This window comes from Drosophila innubila, assembly GCF_004354385.1.
Source record: "Drosophila innubila isolate TH190305 chromosome 3R unlocalized genomic scaffold, UK_Dinn_1.0 2_E_3R, whole genome shotgun sequence".
Lineage (NCBI taxonomy): Eukaryota > Metazoa > Arthropoda > Insecta > Diptera > Drosophilidae > Drosophila > Drosophila innubila.
Genome location: NW_022995380.1, coordinates 1007183 through 1033819, shown reverse-complemented (window position 1 = coordinate 1033819; position 26637 = coordinate 1007183). Strand labels below are relative to the sequence as shown.

General features: G+C 36.3%; 1 protein-coding gene across 7 annotated transcripts in view; it reads right to left on the bottom strand.

Annotated features, from left to right (window-relative positions):
• The window catches only part of LOC117789414 (sodium/calcium exchanger 1), a 74112-nt gene that overhangs the window by 12673 nt on the left and 34802 nt on the right, over positions 1 to 26637 (bottom strand). For 6 of the 7 annotated variants that reach the window (XM_034628434.1, XM_034628436.1, XM_034628438.1 and 3 more), the window contains exons 1-2: positions 14381 to 14597; positions 10554 to 12552 (exon numbers count right to left, since the gene is read on the bottom strand). In XM_034628434.1, coding sequence (XP_034484325.1) covers positions 10554 to 12367 — 1814 coding nt within the window. In that variant the 5' untranslated portion in view covers positions 12368 to 12552; positions 14381 to 14597. Of the gene's footprint in view, positions 1 to 10553; positions 12553 to 14380; positions 14598 to 26637 lie in introns of those variants that run through there. The other variant, XM_034628433.1, reaches the window with a different exon arrangement.

The window sequence follows — 26637 nt, the reverse complement described above, 5'->3', positions numbered from 1 at the left end:
GCTGCATCCGAATGCTTAATTAATTTTCTCCTCGATTTTCTTAAATGCAACAAATAAATGCAGACATTGAGTTTTAATAATCATAATATCAATTTGCAAAACTATCCCTATGCACGCAATAATAAAACAAAAACAAACTGTTTAATTTCAGAAAGTTCCTAACATTTCTATTCGCTCTTAAAGTAAGAAAATTTGATAAAATTTCTAGACCGAAACAGGATTAATTTAAGAACTCTTTTTTAGAACGAATCGAACTTATTTTTTTAGGTAAGTGGACGATATAGTGGTCCGATATTAGCCAAATTTGGACAGAATTTATGTTTGTTAAAAGTTTGTGGCGCTACGAAAATCGAAATTAAATACGTAAATAAATATAATGAATATTTAATGAGTTTTTCTGCCAATTGTCGCCACGTTAAATAACTGAAAAATTTAAAAATATTATGTGATTGGCCATTGGTATTTAATAGTTCGGATGACAGGACATGCGACCGGATGTGAGGACACACACGTTCAACGTTTCGTTCAACGTCGAATATTTAATATCTGGGCCTATCGATTTCCACAGCTGGGCATTCAATTAAATTACGTTTAGCATGTGCCAGGACGGATATTTCGCATACGAGTATATGGAATGGAACTTGCCATGTCAGCTAATTAACTTGGATTTCGTATCATTTTCATGGCAGGAGAGTGTTGAGATTTACGCACACACAAGAGGTTGTTGTCCTTCGGAGGTTGTTTAATCTGAGGTTGCTTAAATTGGTTGTGAATTAATTAGGGGCCCAGTTACTGTGTCACAAGTGACACGTTCAGAATATTTTCCACTTGGCATTTGGAATTATAAATGGTATGTAGTTGACCAACAGGTGGCGCCAGCCGCCCACTAGTAATACAACGACCACACGCTTAACACGTAGGAGTCAATAATTATAGACACATGTGCAAATTGATATAATGACATTAATTGTTAACCAAGTGGCACTTCAAGAACACATTTGTAGTGTGTTTGAGGTCGACAATGATGTCTCTATTGTTAATTTGATGATTTTGCAAAAATTTAAATATGTATTTTCAATTTAATTGCCATTAATTTAAGAAATATATAAATTTAATTAAAGTTAATTTATTTTTCAAAAAATAATAATAATTTTATTTTTATAATTTTATTATTAAGCATTGCCGACGTTTAAAAATGAAATGTTGTCGACATTTAATTGACAACACGTTGACAATCGTGTAGTATACACTTAGAAATCTGCGCCGCATATCACTGCACACTTTGACAATGCTTTTGAAAGGTACTCGAAAAGTCCACAACAAATAGGCAGGTGAGGGGAGGCATTAGAAACTTTGATTAGAAAATGGTTGTGTTTGCCATTACAGTTCAAAGCTCACGGGCGTCAAATTAATAAATTAAAATTGTATTTTTGTTGATTTTCCAAAGTCAATCTGACATGCCACTTGCTACTTTCCCCAGTTCCTCGTTCCCGAAATCCGCACGTCTCTCTGTCAAATATTTACCCGCGTCAACTGATTGAAAATTCATGGAAAATTACACGTAATTGACCACCTGACTGATGCGCCATCGTTGAAAGCCAGCTTGAATTGATTCAGCTCCAAATGTTGGATATAATTTCGTTAGATACGAGTACCTGTCCGAAGGTCTGACATCTGATAAGTAACACTGGTGCCTTCCCTCCCTCATATGATACCGTAGAAGCGAAAGAAATCAACACAATTCTAAAGCTATTTAATCAATTAGAAATATCCACATGAGTTATTTTTAATGGTTTCCTTATTGCGATTACTTTAAGATTAGAAATATATATATCTCAAAATTAAACAATTTTAATAAATATATCTATTAATCAATTCATCTTTCTAGTTTCATTCCAAAACATTATATTAATAATGATTCCACTTATTAATATAATATTCTATATCAGATAATTGCTATCAATTACTGTGAATAAGGCCAAAAACCAACAACAAGAACAAATTGAATATTAGCCTTATCTAGATTGTCCCATTGACAGCTATAACAAAACGTTGAAGCGATGCAAACGAAATGATAGGAAAATAAAATGCATGTTTAGCAAATTAGAGGTAATGCCAAATACATTGTATTTTGTAGAAGAAAGGCTATATGGTGAAGTAGAGTATACAGGTCTAAGGGACATCGTAATGAAGCAGCTGCTGTTTCCCTGACCATTGCACAATAGATAAGTTTTGAATTGTTTATAAAAATAAATATATGATATGTTGAATAAGAAAAAATACTCGACCTTCAATAGGGACAGCTTGACTGATCCTTAAATATTGTCTCAGATTAATATACCACTTTATTATACCTCCTTTTCGATTTTGAATACATGCAGGGTATGCAAATTATAGTAGCTGGGGCGTGAAAATACACTAATTATCGAGGTAGACAGCAGGCCACACACGACATGGATTCATGAAGAGTGAAAATAAAATGGTAACTAAATGCTGGCTGCACAAAACCTATAATGTATGTATCTAAACCTGAAAGAAGGAAAATTATAGCTTTAGAGTTGATAGAAGGGGCAGAGGGAGGATGTATATAAAGTGCTTTTTAAATGACTCTTGTGATGCAAGCATGTGATAGGAAAATAAGGTAACGGTATTCAATTAAATGGAATTGTACATATAATTTTTGAAATCAGTTTTGAAAGTGGTCAACAACGCATTAATCATTGTTGACTTGAATGTACTCAAAGAGTAATAATCGCGCATAGTTTAAAAGAAAACTCGAATAATTGGAGAAAAGTATGGAAATCTTTTGAGCCTGCCAATTGCCGTCATCAGAGCCATAATTAGCTCCTTATTGAGCTGTAATTGCAAAAGTTTAAGTAATTGCAGTAGCATTTTATGAGCTGGCCATTTGTAAGCACAACTTATTCGCCTCGCTTTCTACTAATTCTCATTTCATCATGAGAGCTACTTCATTGGTTCATTTAGCCGCTTCATTATAAAGAGTTCAAGGGTACATAAGCTATTCGCTTTTGTGCCATTGAAGTTAAAAAACTTTTCAGAACGGACCTGCTTTAATTATGCATGCAATACAAAAAGCACTTCAAAGTACAAAATAGAAGAGTAAAGAACAACAAATTATAAGTCAAATTGATCACTTAAGAACAATCCCCTAACTTCACAATCCCACTAACTTATGCCCAAAAAATTAGTTTCCACAAGAAACCAAGTCATATCGAACTTTTTTTTTTTGCAATTTACGACCATTGGTTAAATTTAACATTTGGAAAAAGTGGCATGAATACTGTGAATAATTTAATGAATGAATTTACGTCAGTTTAAGCTCTTATATACAAGTAGTTTTATGCGTTACGTATACGACACGTTTCTGCACCATTTGCGCAGAATTTTATTATTTAAAAGGATTTTATGATGTTTCGCATTTTCTTTTGTTGGCAGTTAATTAGCATTGCGGCTATATTCGTAAGTATAAAGGAGAAACGATAAATGGAAACCCTTGCCATTTTGCATTCTTCATCATATTTACGACATGGATCAGTGTCACGGACAGGCGGTTAGTTAATTAAGGATTTGGAGCATGGAAGACCGACAGCAGAAGCCTTTCGACCAAGAGTAATATTTAACATTAAAGCGCAACTTCAATTTTGTATGTTTACCGTCAGTTGACTGTGGCCTTGCTTAGTTAAAGATACAAGAATTATGATGTCGTTTGTCAGATCAAAGGAGACAGCTACCTGGTTCTTTACTTCCTGCTGTTTAGCATTAATATTGGAAAGTCGCTGCAGATGACATATGTGTGACCTTTGACATTGGTTGCTCTGGTTTTGTGTCGTTTCATCATATGCATCTTTTGACGTTGTGAATGCCATTTTTTTGCAGTGACAACCACAAAGAACTCAGAGTTTATTGAGTTGTATGTCGCGCACACAAAACACAACATAAATCAGTGACAGGCAGCCACAAAGCAGCATGACTTTGATTTATTGCGTATACGCTATGGCTGCCAAGGTCAATGGCTCACTCATTTACATGCATTTTACATTTAAAACATTTTTATTTGAAGTACTGGACGCTTTAATTTAACGAATTGGCAAAATTCCAAGTGCACGAGGGTTATTCCTGCGCAAATAATTTGTTATTTTACTTGGAAATTCAACAAGTTTTAAAGTGCTTTAAATCGAACTTTCGCCGATCTCATTAACAAGCAAAACTTTGTCTGTATCTTTCAGATAACCTTTGCCTTCGGCCTGACCCGAAACCCTTTTACAAGCCACCGCAACAGTTTCCAGTTGCCAGTTGCCAACGTGTCAGTCTGCGATTTCACTGATGTTGATAATGATGATTCCTCCAGGTATTTGTTGGCGCCCCTTTTGTTGCTCTTCATGTCATAATAACAACAAGCAAACAACAAGGCAAATATAAACAAGAGTAACTAAAAGGCTCAAGATACTCGTATCACAACAACAGCACCCACAACACAACCACAGAAACGACCTGAGCCGGAGCCGGAGCCGGAGCCGGAGCCAGAGACTTTTTGCAGAGACAGCCTTAGAGTGTCCCATGAAGAAGCATCTTAACATTAGCATCTGAAGCAGCAGATACTCTTACGCTCTAACGACATTATGATAAACGCAAAACAGACCATCAAGAATAAAAAGAAAGAAATAAATAAAGAACAGAAAGCAATTGACATTGAAAAGGTTGCAGATGAAAACAAAAGATAAGTCTGACGTGGTCAAACTCCCCATCGACAGTAATTTATTCAACAAACGAAGTACCCAATCCCAGTTAATTGGAAAAAAATCAAGTTACTCTTGGGACCGCTTTTGTGCAAGTACATCTACATAAAAACTCAATTTGATTCAATTTCTTTAAGCATTTTGTAAAATATTATAATTGAAATTGTTATTATATTTCATATTCGAGTCACAGAGAATGTGGTTAAATTATGGCCAGCAACAAATAAATGTTGGATTTAAATTTTGGACATGCCTCAGATATATGTATTTATTAATATTTAATTGAAACAGATGAAACCATTTTATTGAAAAGTAATATTTTCTTTTGATTCATTATTTTACTTAAGTTTGTTTCGCTTTAAATGCGGAATGATTTGAATTTCGAGATTTAAGGGAATTGTAAGTATTTAATATTAATTATTTTGCATTATATATGTATATATAAGGACTCTGTAATTCTTTTAAAAGTTAATAAGAAATTTAATGTAATGTCGATGACTTTTAAATTCGTGTTTTTATTTGAGAAACATGCACTGAGTATGGACAGGCGGTCTGCCTTCTGATTGCTACCAAAAATGGGCAAGTTAACTGAGTTGGAGCTGCCCTCGATGATGAGCATGATGAGATTGTTGCTGTTGTTGATTTTGTGCATATAAGGGGAATGGATGGGACACCCACACAATCATAGACAGTCTGTCGGCTGACTGACTCACTCGCCAAGTTGTCAGCCTGTTAAAGCAGTTGGCACGTTCCCTGGCGAGTTGCCGATGGCTGTAGGAAATGCTACTTGTTAAGCAAAAGCCTCACATACCACAAAATACACGCTCACACAAACAAACACACACAGATCCACATAGAGCGTTGGTAACATGCTGATTTTCTAAGGATAGCTTGTAAGTTGACTTGGATTTGTAAGACAGGCCCCAGTCGACTGGCTTTCTTGTGGTTGCCTGGCTGCCTGGCTGCCTTTCAAAATACATAGCATAAATTTCAATTTTAGATTATATGTTCTTAATAAGATATTTGTTCTTATCTTTTCATATGGTAGATACATAAAATACGCAGAGAAAAACAGAGTCACATGCTCAATTTCTTCCTTCATATTTTATATGTTCGCATTTCATGCTTATTTGAAGTGTATTTTCTCAAAAAAAGAACAAAATCAAAAATAAAGAGAATAAAGAAAAGGAAAGCAGGAAGTCAACAGCTGGCTGTCTTTAAGTAAAAGCAAGATCTATGAACACAGTCACTTCTAAAAGGTCATTCCTTAAGTTAGCAAACTTTGCGTCGGGCCTTAAAGCTACGCAGGCAACACAAATTGGCCTAATTAACAAATGCCATAGCCAGAAAATCCCCTTAAAGCTTGTCTGGCAGATGAAATTGCAAGTCGTTGTTGTTGCTGTAGAGTTCCACGTGAATTTATAACAGCATTTATTTCATATACTTAAGCCAAGTACCGACCCTTTGCATTGGTCAGCTGAAAAGTAGGCAACATATTAAGTACGGTCTGAAAATTGCTGGAAAAAGTGCTGCATACTTTTAGGAAACCAGGAGATTAACTAAATTGCAGCGCAATCAAAGGAAATGTGTAACTAAAATGAGGATCGATTTGGGTATTCGTATTATTATAATCAATTGGGACGGGTCTTAAGTGATCACAAGTTATAGGGTATTCCCTAATCGACTATAAATGCTAAGATTTCTTTGTGGGTTGTGGAGTTGGAAATGTTGCGAGTACTGAAATTTAAAGCCCTCGTATAACTCAATATAAAAGCGCAACGCTTCTCATCGTCAGCGTTTGACGCAGATTATACAAATTTATGCAACAGTGTTGGCACTTTACAGTCCCCTCCTTGAATTCGGTCGACCCAACGTTTTTTATGGCATTACAGACTGCTGTTTTTTATGAGAGCTGACGCCATCGCTGCCGCTGCTACTGTTGCCCGTTTCCGGCTGCCAAGTGCTGCTCGAGAATGGACTGGGGTAAGGAAAGGTGGGGTGGAGTTCGGTAACACATGGACAGCTTCTGACCATCCAGAGCAGCACTTGATTTTCATTAAAAAAGCGTAAAAGTGCAAAAAGTTGTCTGAAAAGCTACTGTGGGCAGCCGGGCAAAACGAAATTCCTTATAGCTGTGTTAGGCCACACGTATCAACATCAACATCAAAGTAAGTAGATTTGTAAGTAATTTAATTCTGACCAAAGAATTGCCGGGTCTCTAACGCAAACTGATTAAATGGTTTTCTATTCGAGTAAGCCAGCAGTTTAATGCTGAATTTTTATAAAATGTATTGAAATGCACTTTACTGTGGTAGCTTGCTGACTTCAATTGCATACACTTGCTCTTTGAGCACCCAGAGGAGTCAACCAAAAGCTTAAGTCCACACTTCGTATACGTAACGGCGCCAATAAAGCAAATATGCCCCAGAGATGTGCATGGAACAACAGACGTTTGGCAGGAGAGAGAGAAGTAGGCCCGCCCAATGGCAACTGTTAACATTAAGACCAAGGAAATAAAGTGCAAATGGAAAAAGAAGATGGGGAAGGAGAAGAAGAAACAAAACGAAAAGCAGAACACAATTCGTAGCAAGCACACCGCAAGGCATTCAACTTGAGTGGCTGTAAATGCTGCGATATTGCCGAGAGAATTGCAAACAGACACAACGGAAGCATAAAGAAATGCAGTAAACGAGCCACTTTGACAATAGCAATATTGAAACGTTTAAAACTGGCCAAATAATTACAATTAAACCAAATGAATGACGGGACAAATGGAGCAATTGAAAGTGGTAACCATGGAAAATTATTTCAACTGTCGCTGTGACCACACATTTATCTGTGGCACTGTAAATATCAGCTTAATGACCATTTTGGGAGCACACTCACGCAAATATGTATGTATGTGGCACACTCATGTGGCATTTCCATCACAAATGCCGCATGGCAAAGTTGCCACTTAATTTTTGAAGTTGCCCTCTGGCGACAGGAGCCAACGTGGTCCCATCTAATTGTCTGCTCCGCTTTGTTGCTTATTATGAAATAATGCAAAATCTCGAAAATGTATGCTATGTGCACAAACCAAATGGATGGGGAAAAAGGAAGAGGGCAGATGAAACGTGGCGTCTGGCAGTTTTTTTTTTGCTCCTATCACTTTGTGGTGCCGTGAAAAATGCCAGCAACGTGTCAAAAACAATTTATACGAAGTAGCAAATCAGCAAATTAAGGACAAAGACAAAGACGAGGACGACGACAAAGACAAAGACAAAGACAAAAACAAAGAACAAACAGCAAGTGAACAGTGACTGACACATTGTATTAACGACTTTATATAAAAAGTTGAATGTATTGACGGAAAACATAATTAACACATCTAAAATAATGAAAATCATTTATCAGTTGTGCATATTAAAGTAAGCCCTACGCATATTTAAGTAAACTTGATAAATATTAGTTCAAATAAGAATGCAAAAGAGATTAACTAAATTGTAAGTATATTAAAAAAAAAAACCAGGAAGTCTTTAAGACCATCGAGAATACAAAAAACAAGTTGCTTATTTAATAGAATCAAATTGTAGTTTTCTTTATAAGATATTTGAAAGCAAAGATCACAAATAATGGTTATTTTCGTTTTTTTTTTTAATTAAAAAAATCAACGACAAGGATGAAAGATACAAGATAATATATATAATTTTTAAAAATAAAACTTATAATGATTACTTTCTCTGTTTGGAAGTAATGAATGTACTATGTATTTTATATATTTCTGATATGCGCGTATTTTAGTTTGTCCTAGAAGAATAGAGATTGATTGGCATGAACCTTTATATTAAATAAATAATTTTTAAATTGTTTGCTCTTACTGCCCACTAACTGAATCTACATATAGTACGCACAACATGGCTAAAACAAGTTGGGTAACTAAATCTTATTGATGACAGCGAAATATTTGCCAAGCGAACTCATTTTGAAGAATTAATTCGATTTTGCACTTTGTCTTTAACAAACGCATCACACACCAAACTATGTGTGTATGTGTGTGCTCGTTACAACAATATGACGCTGTGGCACGCACGGTAATAGTACGATAATATCACTCAGCTGGAAACACAAGCGTTTGACAGCCAAAAGTCGTATGGAACACGACACACAGCTTGATGCCCAAGTGTGTGTGTGTGTGTGTTTGCGTATGTGTGTGTATGTGTCATGTGTGGCATTTACCCCATCAAACACCATTCCCTAACGACAACACGACCACAGGTGCCAGGCGCTAACAGAATAGCAGGACTCTATTGGTAACGCCCATGTTCGCCGTGCATTTTGGCCTAGAAACTTGCCTTGCCATTGGCATCTGGCGCGGCAATTAAAAACGCGAATTATTTCGACTTTAATCGATTCGGTTTGCTGGCTGACGGACGAATTCCCAGAGCGACAATTCCGAGTTGCCGAAACAAAAAAAATTAACTGGGAGTTGGCCTTGCGTGACCTGGCTCGAATGTGATGAGCAGCCAAAAAGGCAGTTAGTTAGTCACCAAACTAGTAAGTTGAGGATGAGCTATGGCAACCTGAAAGCAGCTTGTTAATTAACCTTTATTAGGACAAGATTGGGTCAAGTTCAAAATTCGTATATGCTGACATAAATATATTAAGAAATATGGATACATTTTGATAAAAATACCCATATTATTTTGAATAGATATCGATATATGTGTTTAGTGAATTTTACATTTTGAATTCATTTAAAATAATAATTCAAAAATAAATAAATTTTACATTTACTTTTAATTGAAAATGTTATGCTATAATTTCATTTTATATTAGCCTAATAAATAGTTAAAAACTAATATGAGGGAACCTCCTGTATACCAGCAAGCACTTTACAGACTTCAGTATCAAATGATCAAAAATTAAACGATAAATAGGAACATGCCGCAACTATTCTTGGAGATCAGTTTCGACCCATTTTCCACTCATATTTGCAATCATTTGATATTCTCTTTGCAATAAATCTTTTGAAATCCGCATTCGATTTTTATACCCTAAGCCCATTGAAGATGGGCAAAAAGAGTATGATGTGTTTGGCATAATTTCTGTTACAGGCAGAAAGGGGCGTGGCAGACCCCACAAAGTATATATATATACTTGATCAGGATTAACAGCCGAGTCGATTGAGCCATGTCCGTCTGTCCGTCCGTCTGTTTGAACTAGTCGATCTCAGAGACCATAAGAGCTAGAAACTTCAAACTTGGTAATTAGGTTTCTGAATACAGTACGCAGATCAAGTTTGTTTTTTTATTTGGATCGGACCTCTATATCACATGCTGCCATAGAAACGATAGATCGAAAATGAAGTTTTGGTATGAAAAACTTCTTGGTTTTTTGAGATATCTCAACAAATCTGACACAACATACATCTGTTAGGGTAATATACAAAATACATCCAAATACACATCCTGACTAAATTTGGCTCAAATCATATAGCTACCATGGAGAAGCTCAGTCGAAAATCAAGTTTTAGTATGAAAAAGTATTTTGTTTTTTTGAGATATCTTAACCAAACTGATAGAATATGCATTTAAGTTGGTGTAAAGTCTGGTGTCTCTAGCTCTTATGTTAAGTGTCTGAGATCTAGGTCCATTCAGACGGACGGACTTATTTTTATACTGATCAGGATTCGTTAAACTAATAGACCTTGAGATTTTTAAGTAAGGGATCGAAAAAAATATCAATATAGAAGACAAAATTATGGATATATTTAGACATACGAGTAGATTTATACATTTAGAATTAGATACTCACTCGGTGACATTGTTGGTAAAAGACAGTTCTCCATGTACGCCCTCGTAGTGTCGACCGTCCATTGCAGTTAAGTCCTCTGTCCAATAGGGTACAATGACGGAGCCACGGGCACCGGAGTAACGCATAACGACAACTTCATAAACGCCAACGGATTCGCTGATCTCGCATTTTCCCTCGGCGAAGGCAAATATGCCGGCATGATCATCATCTAGAATCATAACTGTGGCAATTTGAGGCACCGCGATCGATACGTAATCGGAGGGATTGAAGAGACGTATGTAAAAGCATTCATCCTCCTCGAATATATCATCATCAATGATCTCGATCTTGAAGCGTTGCTCATCGACGCCGGGCGGAAAGGTAAGGGTACCATTTTTGCCCACATAATCGGAGCCGGCGGAGGCGGTGCCATCCTGGGTTTCAAATGCCACCTTTGAGTAGCCGGAGATATCGCCGCGTCGGACAACTCGCACCTCGAACTCGCCACAGTTCTCCATGACGGTGTAGTGTCCTGGCTCAAAGTAGATGCGTGTGGGCTCATCCTCGTCATCATCATCTTCAATGCGATGGAGTTGGGCCTTTACCTCGTTCAAATCACTATGGGCACGTTCCTGAATTTTGCGCATTAGATTTCCACTGCCGACCAACTTGCGAGTAGCCTGGATGCGATAGAAGGCACGTGATTTAGTGCCGCGTGATATCATCTGCTCTTGGGCCATCATTTCCAGTTGCTCGAGGTCCGCATCGGGATATTTTTGACGCAGTTCCGCTAACAAGACAATATATTCACGTCTTGCATCTTCATACGCATTCACATCCCGTGAGCTGCTCGATGCGGAGGGCTTGCCGTGCTCAGGATCTGTTTCGTCCGCTTCGTGCTCTCCAGCGACAACAACTCCTCGTTTGTTAACGACAAATTTCTTATTAATATACTTGTAGAGAAGCAGACGACGCTCGGCAATGTATGCCCAGAGTACGGTTACGGGGAACATGATCAATGTGACCAGACTCTCCCATACCTCAATGATGCCCGGTGAAATGATCGATAGTATCATCCAGAGCCAAATGTACGCAAATATCGAGACTACAGCCGTAACGATGAAGACCCGCAGATGTTTGATGCGACGCTTCTCACCCGTGGGTATGAGCACCATGCAGAGGGCAATGATGATGAACAGATTGTAGGCGGCTGAGCCGACAATTGTGCCCGGTCCCAGGTCGCCGCTCTCGAAATTCTTGGCGTAGATCTCAATCACGGATAGCAGAATCTCTGGAGCACTCGAGCCGAGTGCCATTAGTGTTAGATTCGCCACAGTCTCGTTCCAGACACGAACTCGCATTGACTGCTTGGTTCCATCGGGTGCCTTAATGGTTACGGTGCGTTCAATTGAAGTAATTGCCTCAATGGCTCCCATGAATCGATCCGATATAATGGAGACGCCCACAAAGAGATAGATCATTAACAGGAAGTAAACTAAACCGCGCATTGCACGGTCTCCCATCGACAGGTGCTTCTGTGGCATCCACAGTGGCAGAACGAGACCTGGGGAGCATGTTTTAGCCTCATCCTCGCCCCCTGAGCGATCCTCTGTTTCGCCATCATCATCATCTAAAACCTCGGCCTGTCGCAATCGTCGACTGTGCCGCGTCTCGCTGCTGTAGAGATCTCTCGTCTCATTGATACTGGTGTAGGATGAGGATCCTTTGGCATCCTGTGCGTCGGTCGTTTGTAGCGCATATGTTGTCACATACACGACCAACAAGAATATTGCAAAGCCAGCAATGGATGTGAGTTTTTTGTGAATTAATAACATGGCGACGATTTTCTGGATTCGCTCTGTGATCGATTTTGGTGCTTGGAAGTGCTTTGACTATTGGCTTAAGTCTGGAAGCGTTATTGTTGCGTTCGATTTGGCTGTGTGAATGCTGCTCCTTATGATAAAACAATCGTCCTGCAAAGAGGCATCATCACAACACCTGCGGATGAGTCTAGTGACACCTGAAAATTGAAAAAACCGTAGGATATGACATTAGTTCATTGAAACCACAACTTATTTGCATTCCTTCAACTTGTAAGTTCAATAGCAAACAGCATCTAATCGTGTACACAGAAACTTGCCAGATGTGCAAATTGTATCAAAAGTTCTGCCAGAAGTTTTTCAGCTCTTTATAGTTATATATACAGCAGTATACCCACGTCTGTCTATACATATGTATATGTGTTTAATTTTTTGTGTATTTACACGAAACAGAAATTAAACACAAACTACGAAATAAACTGCAAGCACACAGAACAAAAATGTACAGCAACATAAAACATAAACAACCTACAATTAAAACAGCAAACACGTTGCTGTAGAAAATGCACGACCACCTAATACCCTGTACACAACACACTTATACCCTTAGATATATTCGGAGCCAGCTTGAAATAGACATATTTATAGGCATCATTTAGTTCATTCAAACTTTTTCTAAATCAAGCTAAAATAAAATTATACATTTAATATAGGAGTCTTATACGTAGGTTTTGAGAGAAAATAATTTGTTGATAGTGATATAAATATTCTTTAAGATTACAATACTCAGTATATTTCCGTTTAACTCAAGTCCAAGTTGAATAACTTATAAAAATGGGTAAATAAATGAATAGTTGATAGACGTGAAACAACTGACCGGTGAATAAGAATATGATATAAAATCGATAAAATGCATAATGTGGCAATGTCAATAGCGAAAATCGTGTATAACTGAACGTGTGCTAAAGATGAAGAAAGCATAACGGTGACAGCAAATGCAACAGCAACAAAAACAACACTGCCTGACAAGTTAAGCGGAAAAAGTGAGCACAGCGAAAAGACAGCAACACATAACATGAAATTCAGAGAGAGAAAGAGAGAGAGAGAGAGAGAGAGAGAGTGAATAGGGTTGTTAGTAGGCTATATTAAGATATGTTTTACGTTTGTATGTACACAGCTATATACATATTTACGTAGATTATGTATTATGCATATGCTTTTTCATGACAGCCAATGGTGAAGATAGTTTTCCCTACGACGCGTCAAAATCGGTTTTATTTAATTTTTCAATTGTGATCAGAGCGTGGCGTATCCGTAATGTTCCTTGGAAAATTATCAAGATAAACTAAACCCTTTTTTTGTGTAGCGAGCAAATATAATTGCCGTAGCTTGCATTAATTTAGCAATTACAACGTCAAATTGTGCCAAGAGCTGCTAGAGAACGACATGTGAATGGGAAGGGAAGGGGGAACATTGAAAAAGGGTACGTCAGGCGGGCAGGCAGGCGGGCAGGCAGGCAGACAGACAGTGAGACAAACAAACGCCCCAGGGAGCAATACGAAATATATGTACATATGTATGTATAGTATTCCCAGGCATCTGTTTGTTCGGTTTCTCCACCCGTTTTTCATTTCAGCAGCAAATTGCATTTAGCAGTTATCGAAAACTGTATTTGCACGTCAAGTAAAGAGATTGCAAAATTAATTGAAACGCTTTGGACCGTAGCTCCCCGAATTATCGTATAAATATTTATGTAAATACAGTCCGAAATGCGATGCAATTTTAAATAGTTGTCACCTTATTGCATATTTATGGCAAGTAAGATATATTTACAAGAAAGTTCATCACTGCGATTTAAATGATTCCCTCTCACAACACACACGCGACCTTTAAACAAGGACTGAGACTGAATGGAAATGGAAATGCAATGGCGAAGGCGTATGAGAATTGGTATGGGAGTACGGAACGGGGGTGTAAAAAGCCGCCTATTTCTAAACGTTTCATTACGTTACGTTATGTTTATCTTACGTTGCACTTAAATAGACGCCTTTCACTATTTGCATTGGCCAAATTTGCCTTTCCCAAACATTTCGCGTACTAAATTGCGTACCAAACTAATGTCGAAGGTGTTCGTTGCTCGCATTAAACCGTCGCGACGCGTCGCTTAAATTGCACTTTCTGTGGGGGGCCCTGAAAACTATTCCTATTCCTATTCCTATTCCTATTCCGACCGACCGACCGACTGACCTACCGACCACTCGATGCACTGATTTCATCTGCTGCTCTCTATCTGTCTCTCTTTTTGTCTCTCTCTCTCTCTATGTCTCTCTCTCGCTTGCATTCTCTGTCAGTTTGTTCGTTTGGCAGCCAATGTACAACTAATTCTCTAACCTGCCGCGTCACCTGTCTCTGCCTCTCGCTGTACCGAACTCATAATTATTTGAATGCGCTACACAAGTTTGACTCGGCATGCTGCTTTCTATTCTAACGTCGTGTCAAAAGTTGACACAAGTTGTGTGCCAAGCTTAAGAGAAAAGTTTGTATAACTTTAAATTAAAGTCGAGAAGTTTTCTGTTTTGTGCTCTTCGTAGTGGATTAAATGGTCGTATATGACACTTGAAATTTAGTACTCGTATGTTGTGATTTCCAATACCCATACATTTATTAACCAATCTCTTTGTCTTTGTCAAAATATTCTCTGTTATTCTGGCTGTACACTCACTATGTAGCTTTATTTGCTTTCCTCGTAATCTCTCTCCGTCTCTATTTGCCTTCTTATGGCTTTCTCTCTGTGTTTTTCTATTTTTCCTTGGTAAAGTTTAGTATTGCATTGTGTTTATTATTACCGTTTCGTCTGCCACGTTCAGTGAGCATAAAACTGCAATTTGGTTCAAATTTGATGCTGCACTTTTGCTCAACCGATTGTAACACAGACATTAAAATTTTAAATATTATATTATTAAATTTAGAAGACCTCTCATATTTGTAATCGCAAATACTATTCATATACTATTTATTAGCACTATGCAAATAAATAGATCGGCGAGCTATTTATTCACACTCGAATTATTTTTGCCATTCGAAAATATATTGCAATGTAGTCGTTGCCTACCTTTGAAATATATTTACATATGTATGTATGTAGTTTTAAATAGACAACATATGTACCTACATACATATGTATATCTAAGTATATCTGTGCATCTGCAACTGTCGCTGTCTGTGGCTGCAACGTTTGATCTACGTATTTGTTAGCAAAAATATTTTATTTACTAATAAGAGTACCTTACACAGTTGCTGACTCTACTATTTGACTTGGCTTACTTTGTTGGGGTTTTGACGGATTTTAAGATTTGTGTCACGCCTTCAATACTGACTTTTGCGCATTATCTAATGCACATTTTGGGGGATAACTCGTTTCCCAATAGCTGAGACGAAAAGTACTTGAATGATTTATAACCAAAGGTTGTCAAGTTTTGGTTTCAAGTGAATAATTTATGGCACTCAGCTGCCTTCAGTCTATCGGTTCATTGAATAACTCTCGACACAGTTTGGACTACGGCTACAAAGAGCCATCAGTTTCTTATCCTTATCAGTGTGCAGCTTACCGAAAAGGTGCGTTCCTCTTGATAGGCTTCTGCCCAGCGTGTCTACAGTTAAATTTATTCTCTATTTTTTTTTCTTTTGTGCTCAACTTATGTGAAGTATAAATCAAAGCGATGTCAAACAACATAATATACATATAAAATCGCGTACCAAACATATCGGCTATACTCACTTCATACCTGCTGACATCACCTCATACTTGACAACCTGTTGATAGGCATTGACAGATTGAAACGATATCAATTGTCGTCAATACTCGTATGAAAAGACAATTGATACGACGACTATCTTAATAAAATGTTTTATATTAAGAAATCAACTTGAGGACTACTTCAGATTGCGTTAAGCGGGGGATTTTTCATAAAACACTGGGCAAGAACTTTTTTCCCCAGATACCAAAAAAGATATGCAATTTAAATATTTTTCTACTATGGAACTTTTTTCATACAACTTTTATTCTTTAAACTTTTAAAATGTTGCTTTAAGAATGCTATAACCGAATTACTTTTTCTGAAAGCCTTTAATTATATTTGTAGTTTATTGATATACAGTTTTAAATTTATACTTCAAGTTTGAAAGTAACTATTTTTAAATTAAGAAATTATGCAAATCATTTCTTGGCCGGTGTTTTTACGATTTGTATTACTTTAAGCCAGGAATAACAAATAAGAGTTATTTCAATTATTAAAATTTATTTTATTTATAAATATTTAATCTTTTTCAATATTTATTTTAAGAATTGAAAACAATATTTTTTTATAATAAAAATGGAAAATGGAAATGGATAAAATTAAAATCAAAATGACAAATGAGAAAAATTTAATAATTACTTCATATATTTTTTTATTTTAAAAGAACATGCAGGTTAAATATAATTTTTATGATAAAAATCATTAAATAATTCTTATTTTTAAAATTGCTTTTTAAAAGTAATAATCGTAACGGTCCCTAACTTAGAGATCTTGAAAAAATCGAAAATACATTAATACTGTTTTTCCCTTTCTCTTTTTTTTCTAGTGGAATATATTAGTTTGAATTAAAGAAAAAAATTGTCGGAAAGGCTATAGTCGAGATCCCGATCATAGAATACCCGTTACTTATTTCAATTATTATATTTGTTTCAATTATACTTATTTCAATTATACTTATTTGTCTGTGTGCCAAATTTGGTTGCTCTATCTATTATGGTCTCTGAGATCTAGGCGCTCACACGGACGGGCAGACGGACGGACGGACGGACGAACAGACGGACATGACTATATCGACTCGGCTGCTGATGCTGATCAATAATAAAAATTCTTCAAATGGTCGGTGATGCCTCCTTCTTCCTGTTACACACATTCCAACGAAAACAATATACCCTTTTACTTAATTTTTAAGTAACGGGTATAAAAACATTAATTAGGAAATTCAAAAAGACATCTTATAATTTTATATTACTAAAAATTAATTTTGCGACCAAATACTATTGTTTTTTTATTTCCTTTTTAATAGTAATTCCTAATTTTTAAGCAATAAATTAATTAGTACTAGATAACACTCGAAATCGAAATTGTTATCATAAAACATGTAGAATTTTTTATTATAACTTTTCTTAATTTTTGCGTACTTAATTTATTTTCTCCATAACATATTTTCCTAATAACATTGTTCCTAAATTTGTATTTATAATTTACATGCTTTCTAGTTTGTGAGAATGATTTGTAAAAATTTCTATAAGAAATTCAATTAAAGATTGTGAAAAGAAGTTGTAAATTTGATAACAGCTATTCGGTCTAAATGTTATTTCTAATGGGATAAGACTGAAGATAACGGCCTCGCTTGAGTGTAGTCAACGCAAATTTTTGTTCGATAATAGAATCGTTTGAAATGCCAGTTTAATTCTTAATTTTGACATAATAATCAAATTGTAAAAGTTTAGCATTGTATTAGACTTTCGCTGCCAGCAAAGGCTTTCATCTCGCCTAAACACACTTTGAGTATTAACTATTTAACAGGGTTGTAAAGTTATCTTGGCAACATAATCAACCTTTTTGTTAATTCAATTTAACGGCTTAACAGTTTCATTGCCACACATGAGCTTTTAGTTGGCCTCTTTATCGCCTGGGATTCCCAAGCAGGAAGGAGCACAAAATATTTGCATGCCCAATTACATTAAATAATTGATAAAGCGTCACTTTGGCAACAAACAAAAACCCAACAGACTTTAGTCTAAATCATTTAAAGTCAGGCACTTAGTTGGTTGCCATAGTTTGGGGCCTAGTATGTAAATTGTGTGAGCTTCAAATATTTATCATACGCCATGTTAACCGCAGAAGCTCTATGGCAAAGTGTTTCCACTTGCCCATTGCCCTCATTGTGTTCAAAGCTGTAAGCACCCAACAATCTACGTGAATACATAAACCCAGTAAGAATACGAATGTGAGTATGTCTATGGGTTCTCACACTGTCGATTGTCCTAAGTAAAAGCTGCCACATCTGTCCACACGTTTATGGCCACTCACACTCACACATACATAATATCTGGACAGACAATGTTTGCATGAGTATCAATGCTATTTAATCACGGCCTTACGTTTTCCCTCGTCCTTTACGCACAAATACTACAGTGGATAATCGTATTGATTGTATTGTCGATAGGCAAATCTTATCCGTTTGCAGCTTAGTGTCAAATCAAGATAATAACATTACAGCTTCCACTTTGATTCCCTGCATACCTATTGCCCACAATCTGTCACACAATCTGACAATCAATCGATACGGATGTTGTAAAAATAACTGGCTATCCTCCTTTTTTTATTAGCCAAAATTTCGGAACTCACACTATAATAAGTTAATTAAAAATCAAATGTGTTCATAAATACGTATTAAAATTATCTTCTAATTAAGCAAAAGTTTGTTTTAAAACTTTAATGCAACTTTCAGCATATATCTATTATATTTATTATAATAAGAAGTAAGACTGTAGTTGCAAGCTTATATATATTTGGCTTATTGCAGGACTTGGTTTAAGCCAGTCACTCTTCACTAAAGAATTTCTGATTATTTTCTGTTGTGGGCTCGGTCTGCCCTTCCTCCCGCGTCCTTTGGCTCCGTCCGTAAGTAATGTGAGCATAGGTATGATATTCGTTGTGATAAAAGGAGGATGTAGGGAATTCCTGGCAACTCGGAGACTTGGTAACTTTGGTTTCGGGATGCCAGATGAAACGGTTAATGCAAGAGAAGGAAAGCAAAAGCAACACCGGCAACAGCAGCAGCTCAGGATGTTGGTAACATTTGTTGCTGTCAGCACATTTTGCTGTCGCTGCTGTTGCCTTTATTTATTGGAGACAGTTTTCGGCCTTGTTCTTGTCATCCTTGTCGCTCTCATTATTGTGGTTGTTGTTGCGCTCCAACAACTTTGAAGACGGTCGTTATGGAAGTCGTCGATTTGGAATTCCTCGACGCTGTCCCTCCGAAGCCAGCTTCTGGTTGTAAGAGCTTAGATGGATACCGTTACTGTTGACAGTTGAATGCGTACACAACCCTCAACTCCCCCTTTTCTCACTTCACCTCATCCCATACCGCAATCTGACTGCTTTTATATTTTCACGCCTGTTTTGTGTGCTGTCAGAGCTAAACTGTTTATTATTTAATAATATCGCACTTTATGACTGAGTGTCGACTTGTCTGCATACCATACATATGTGAGCTCTTATTTATTTAAAACCGTACTTTGCACCATTTTAAAATAGATGGGCATACAAAATTCCCACATACACACAACACGAACAGCTTACGGCTGCTTTTGGCGCTTGCAAATGCCAGTTACAAATTTTAATAGTTGCCCACAGACAATGGATTACGAAGTGCAATTGTTGCTCGAGTTGCCATTGCCGTTGCCCCAGCTGTGGCTGTGGCTGTGGCTGTGGCTGATACCATGCCTTGCCACACACATGGGTGTGTAGTTGTGCCCCAAGGGGCACCAAGCCGGAAGCAGGCCGTTAAACAGCAACCGCCTGAAAAGTATGCTACGCATTGTCATTGCTTCAACTCGTGTTCTTCGGAAGTTGAATATGTAATAATGGTGGGGAGGGGGGTGTCAAATGGAGTGTTGATTGTGTGAACGCCATTTACACTCTTTATCAGCTACATTAAGTGTTTACTCAAAGATTGTGTCAAACGATTTCTTGACGCATTACAGTAGAGACAGAACTTTTCATCTTACAGATAATAACTTTTAAATAAAAATCAATAAAATAAAGTTTCGTTGAATATCTTTTCATCCTATTAAAAAATATTCTTATTCTACAATTCAATGCCGAATTTGGCGCTTTTGCTGAAGCCCAAAATAAGAATATTTTAAGATTTTTTAATGTAGCAATTGGTTCCAAAGATGTTCAACTTAACTTTATTTTATTGATTTTTATTTAAAATTTATTGAATAACTCTTATTTGCGACTTTAAAAATAAAATCAAATATAACTCCTATTTTAAATTTTTATTGAAAATATCAAGAATAAGTGTTATCTGTCAACTTTAAATAAAATTGCTTTTTAATTATTATTTTGCACTTTTAATTAAAAATCAAAATAAGTGTTATTTCGTAACATTTAAACAAAAGTTTGAAAATAATTGCTAAGCTCCAATTTTAATTTTTAGAACTTATAACAGTTACGGTCCTTGATTAAAATTAACCAAAATTTCATAAATTGTTGTTTGATTTTCGGTAGCGTTCGATTTCTATGCACCCTAGATAATTACTCAAATGTTTAGAAAGTAAAATATTAATAATTATATTTAATACTAAACAAAAATAGCTCTGATTTGCTTTAATTTAAGTTGACAGCTCTTCTTCCTATAGAATTTAAAAAGTTTCGATTAAGCTCTCACTTATGTCTTAAATGAGAACTACTGCAATTAATTAAGTCAGTATTAGAGCAGCTTATACATGTACAGAAAAATTAAATAAAGTTATGAACAAGAAACCAACCGAAAATCTTCCTAAATGTATGTAGATTTGAGAGATTTTCGGTTGGTTTCGTTTTCTGGGACCTATATAAATTTTATAAATGATTTTTACAAAACGCTTAACACCGCTTCAATACGATTTAACTGAAAATGCTTGTAACTTAAGTAAGATATTTGTTATTTTTTTCTTAAAATTTAAGATCATTAGTCTTAATAAGAGGACTGTTTTTGAAAAGGTCGAATACCCCAAAGGGGCAAGAATAACGCTTTGCACATGGCGACCATATCACATCCATGTACAATGGTATCCTTGGGTCATGATGACATTGATTTGATTTCATTTCGAAGTAGCCATCAAATACAACAACGACATGCTCCTGTATGTTATCCAATGATTTATTTGCAGCATTCGGGCACCGCCACAGGGGATAAAGGAGCAGTGGGTGGGGGGGGAGGGGAGGGTCTCATAACTGAAACATACTTATGCACAGATACATAAAATATATAGTATAATACATAGAAATGTTTATTGCGTTTGCGTTTGTGTCATCGTGGCAGCAAAAGTTTTATTGATTTTTCTTTTCATTTCACGGCATCGTCCACAACCATCTTGGCCACGTTAGAAGAAGTCAGCCATTGACATGGCGCACTCACGTGCCAAACATGGTTAAGAGCTGTTGCTGGTTTCGAAACTTACACAGTTGTCAGCCATATCAAGGGGGAAAACTATTTCCAACTGCCGCTGTGGTTGTGGCATGTTCTGTTGCAACTTGAATTTCAGCGCAGTAAGCAAACATGTCAGTCTCAACTTTAAATGAGAATTCTTGACAAGGTGTTGAGACCTTCCCAAAATCTGATGTGTGTCCTGGGCAGCCGTTTTCACACACAGATCGTATGATAAATGATGGAAAACTCAGTGAGTCGCCATTGTTTGTCCATAAACTAAACTAGGGCCTTCGGTTCGGTTCGGTCAATCAATCAATCAAACAATCAGTCACAGTCGAACGGTCAACGGAACGCAAAATGCTGATGCTGCAATCAACTCAGCAAATATTTCGCTGACTTGACTAACAGTCAACCAGTTAACCAGTTGTTGTTATTGCTGATGCCCTAGCAGATTTGCCACTGTACTTGTTATCAGACAATTTATATTTATACATTCCTTGATGGCATGGGAATTGCAAATGGTCTCAGTATACCGTAAGCCAACTGTGTGGCGCCACCATGAGAATCCATTAAGGCAGTTACTGGACTCGATTCAGATTGAGTGTGGCATCATTGTGATAAGAATGAGCACAACTAACTGCAATGTTGCTAGAGGCTAATACAAAGTGCAACAGCATCTTGAAGGGATTCATTGGGATGCGAAAGATTTTATCGAATGTCAAGGGTTAATACCAAACCAAACAGGACATTGAAATACAATGTTTAATCAAAAAATCAGTTGAGTAAATGATATCATACCTGGGAACCTTTTAATCGATTAGCAGAAAACTGATAAAAAAGATAGATAAATATATATAGTAGTATCAACGTTCAATCAATAAATATCATCACCTAATCAATAGTAATTAGTTTTCCACTTGACAACTGTAAAGTCAGCAACATTTTATGAAAATAACCAAACTAAATAATTATTCCATATTTATGAACTTTCTTGTTAATTTCACATTCCACAGTCAAGTATGTTTTTTTGTTATTTACTAACGTATAAAATGCTCAACAATTTCTTAGTAACGATGACCAAACAAGCTTTGTTTTTCTCAGAATTCTAAATTTATGTATAATGTAACACGTGTGTATCTAACAAGTAAAGTATGAATTATCTAAAGACTGTTATTAAATGACTTTTAAAGAGCTCAGCTTGATTCATCTGTCAAATCATTAAGATTCTCAACTCGTTGGTTAAATTGATGCGATATAAATAAATGTTTGTGTTTGTGAGTGTGTATCTGTGTGTATATGAAGATATACGAGTCAAATTATGCTGTCAAATGGAACTGAGTTCTGTTGTAATCTAAAACAGGGCAAAAGTTAAAAGCATTTCAATTGAATTTCTAGATAATTAAAGTGAGCATCAACTGGCAGCTGCCTTCAGCTGACATCAAGTAAGACAGGCTTTAGTCGAACTGCATGTGTGTGTGTGTAAAGTGCTTGTGGAAAATTATCATTTCCTTTTGCTTTTGTGCGCCAAGTCAATGAATTTTCCGGTCGAAGAGACAACTCACCTCCCTCCACATTGCGTACACAGCGAAAACAAGAAAATTAAAGGTTTTCACTTCTGGTTTCCGGTCTGATACTCAAACAATGCTGGTTCATTTTAGATAGAGAAAGATAGAGATTGAGATACAGATACAGGTGCGCGTGTTGTTAGTGATTTACTTGTAGATATCTTTATATCGTCATATCTTCATAGCTTGTTCTTTTCACACCGAGCTATGTCCCTTGGTTTCTTTTATTTTCGTTTGTTTTTGTTTGGTTGACTTCATTGCTGTCGTTGCCATTTTTTGTGATTTTCTTCGCTTTTTTATGGAATTTTTATGTTTTTAATTTTTATTTTCTGCCGCTTCTTCATCGGCATCCCATTGCGACGCTATGCCAATTTAATAGCAAGTCTCCTTTTATACTCTACCGAGGGCTAACTGTACACGAGTGCCTTTTCGGATCGATATTTATTTTCGTATTTGAATTTATTAAAATGTTTTATGTACTCATAAAGAATATCTGTGTATTAATTGAAGTTGCACTATCATTACTGGGAAAATAGATAAAATTTTTAGTCGTCATATGGGGATAAATAAATAAAATGTACAGTGGAAAGTGTATTTGGTATTCTTTGTACTTTATGACTCTCGCGCTTTAATCAAATTGCTAGCAGTTTTGGTCCAGAGTTTACGAGGCGTATGCGCAATTCGGCCCACACAATTTAGCATAGAAATGGCAAACACAGCAGGCACATGAACAAAAATCCAACTCTGTACTCTCTTATCTGCCATCTGAGTGGGAGTATGTTTGATTTTTCACTGTCGGTCTTCTGATTAACTTTGCAAAGTCTGTGCAAAATTTACGTCTGAAAATTCATATCTTTCGATCGTCCGAGTTAGTTTTTCGACGTAAGATGCTGCAACTGCAACAGCAACCGTAACTGAATCAACTGGAGTCGTCTCCAGTTACGGTTTTGTGTTGATTGCACATACGCCATGTACCGTCTACGCCTCCTCATGCATCATACGATTATACATACATACATGCATACGAGTATATTACGAAACGTTAATTTGATATATCCTGTGGCCGGCCGGCATGAGCGTGTTGGCGTTTTGCTGGCTTATTGAGTTTACAATGTGTGCGTGGGCAAATGATAAGGGTTGTTGTGGGCGTGGTCGTGAACGTACAAGTGGGCGCATTTGTGGTTGTTGCATATGAATATTTAGCAAATGTGTTGTTGTTGTTTTTCATGCTCGGCCCCGTGCCATAACATTTTGAATGCAACGCCCACGTGTGGCAATCTCTTCACATGCATATGCAGATGAAAGCTTTTAGTGCCGAGCACTTTCCTTTAAGCTCTTAAGCCACAGGTGAAAATCTCATTTCAGTTAGTGAACATCAATGTTACAAGAAAGAAATATGAGTATTGTTTGCTTTCGTTCAAGAAGATTGATAGATCTATTATATATTTTACAGCTTTCAGTTTTAGAATTTGAAACTAGTAGAATTAGAACCAAAAAAATAAAACTAGTCGAATAGGCTGTAGTCGATACGAGAAGATACATTTAGAGCTTGAATTTCTTTAAAAAATAAATTAAGTTGCTATACAATAATAATCAATGCTAATCGGGTTTTAAGCAGCCCGAACCGGCTCATGAACCGAACCCTTGAAGTTACTTACTTTGCAGAACCTGAACCTATGTCGAACCGCTTTCTAAAATACAAGGCTCGGTTCGAAAAAAAAATAATTACATAAATATTATGATATTTTTTATAAGTCATATTTAAATCTTCAAATAAACTAAATTATCATCAAAATTTGATTTCTTTTAAAAAACAAATAAAATTAGTTCGAAATGAGAAAAATATATAACAATACTAATATTTTTTTGTATGAAATTGAACCAAGGTTCGAACCCAAACCTTGAATTCAGGGGTATATAAACCACCTGCGAACCAAACCGATGTCTTGCTCCGAACAAAACCTTTAATGAAATTTTGGAGGCTTGCAGCCTTGATAACAATAGATGACGTTATTTTCCAAAAGCAACGTAATATATTTAAACCAGTATGTGTGGTGGTTTTACGCGATTTGCGAGAGGTGGGAGGGGCGTGGCGAAACTTTAAAACAAACTTGATCTGTGGGGTTAATTGAAGCATGCGCCAAATGTGTTTACTCTAGCTATAAAAGTCTCATGACTATATTAACTCGGCTGTTGATGCTGATCAAGAATATTAATGTAATTTTATGAGTCGGAGATGCCTCCTTCTCCCTTTTATTTATTTCAACGAAGACAAAATACTTTTTACTGATTTTTTAAGTAACTCGTATAAATAAAATAAAAATTTCCCAAAATTATTATACCGTTACTTAAAAATAAGTAAAATGGTATATTGTGTTCGTTGGAATGTATGTAACAGGGAAAGGGCATCTCCACCCTATAAAGTATATATATTCTTGATGAGCAACAGCCTGTCTGTCTGCCTGTCCGTTTGTGTGAGCGCCTATATCTCAGAGACTATAAGAGATAGAGATACCAACTTTCACCCACAGACTTCTATATACCCAACCCACCACACCCACAGTTTTTAAGATATGTATTTTGTGGTAATTAACGTTATCTATTAGTATTGTCTATCATCCCACTGAATCGAATCAAGATCGGACAAGAACGGCCGTTTTGGCGAATTAAAGTTTTCAGAGCAAAACAAGTATTTTCTTTGAAGCACTTTTACGTATATTGAAGTAAGTACCGGGTATCCTATGTTCGGGATCTCGACTATAGCCTTTTCGACTAGTTTTTATTAAAGTTTTGTGTAATTTGAGTATGATTTATGCAACTTAATGTAATTTCATATTTTTGTTGCTAGTATAATTGAAATTAAATATGCAACAGTGTTTTGCGGGACTCATGAAACTCAAATTTTCCATGCAATAAATTTTAGCACACAATATTAAATGTTATTGGTTTTTTATTCAGTAATTTGAATGTTTTACAGTCCTTATGTAACCTATGTAAGTGTTTGGACACATACGGAGAAACTGTAAATAATATAAATTAAGATGTCGGAGATTTCCTTAAAACATATCAGCATAACCATTTTCATGAAGTTAATGATAAGAAATGTTTAGATTATGAAAGTTCAAATTTATTTATAAAGCTTGAAAGCTCAAATTATTTATGGGCATGGGAATGGCAGCTAATGGCTATAATCGAAATCGATCCAAATACGGTTCCAAACAATGCAAATGCTGCCTTTGTGGCATTCCTCAGCCTATTGTCACACCATTTTCATGGAGCGTGGCAAACGGAGTGTGACTTTCGATAAGTTCTGCAATTCAAACGAGCGTAACACAATTGAAAATGTCCAGAGCATTTGAATAGGTTAAATGCCCAGAGAATCCAACAATGCCCTTGAATAAATGAAGTTTTAAATAGGAACAGCACATAAAAGGGAAGGCACAAAAAAAAATAATATGAAAGCAAAAAAAGAGAAAAATGTTGTTGGCTGAATGATAC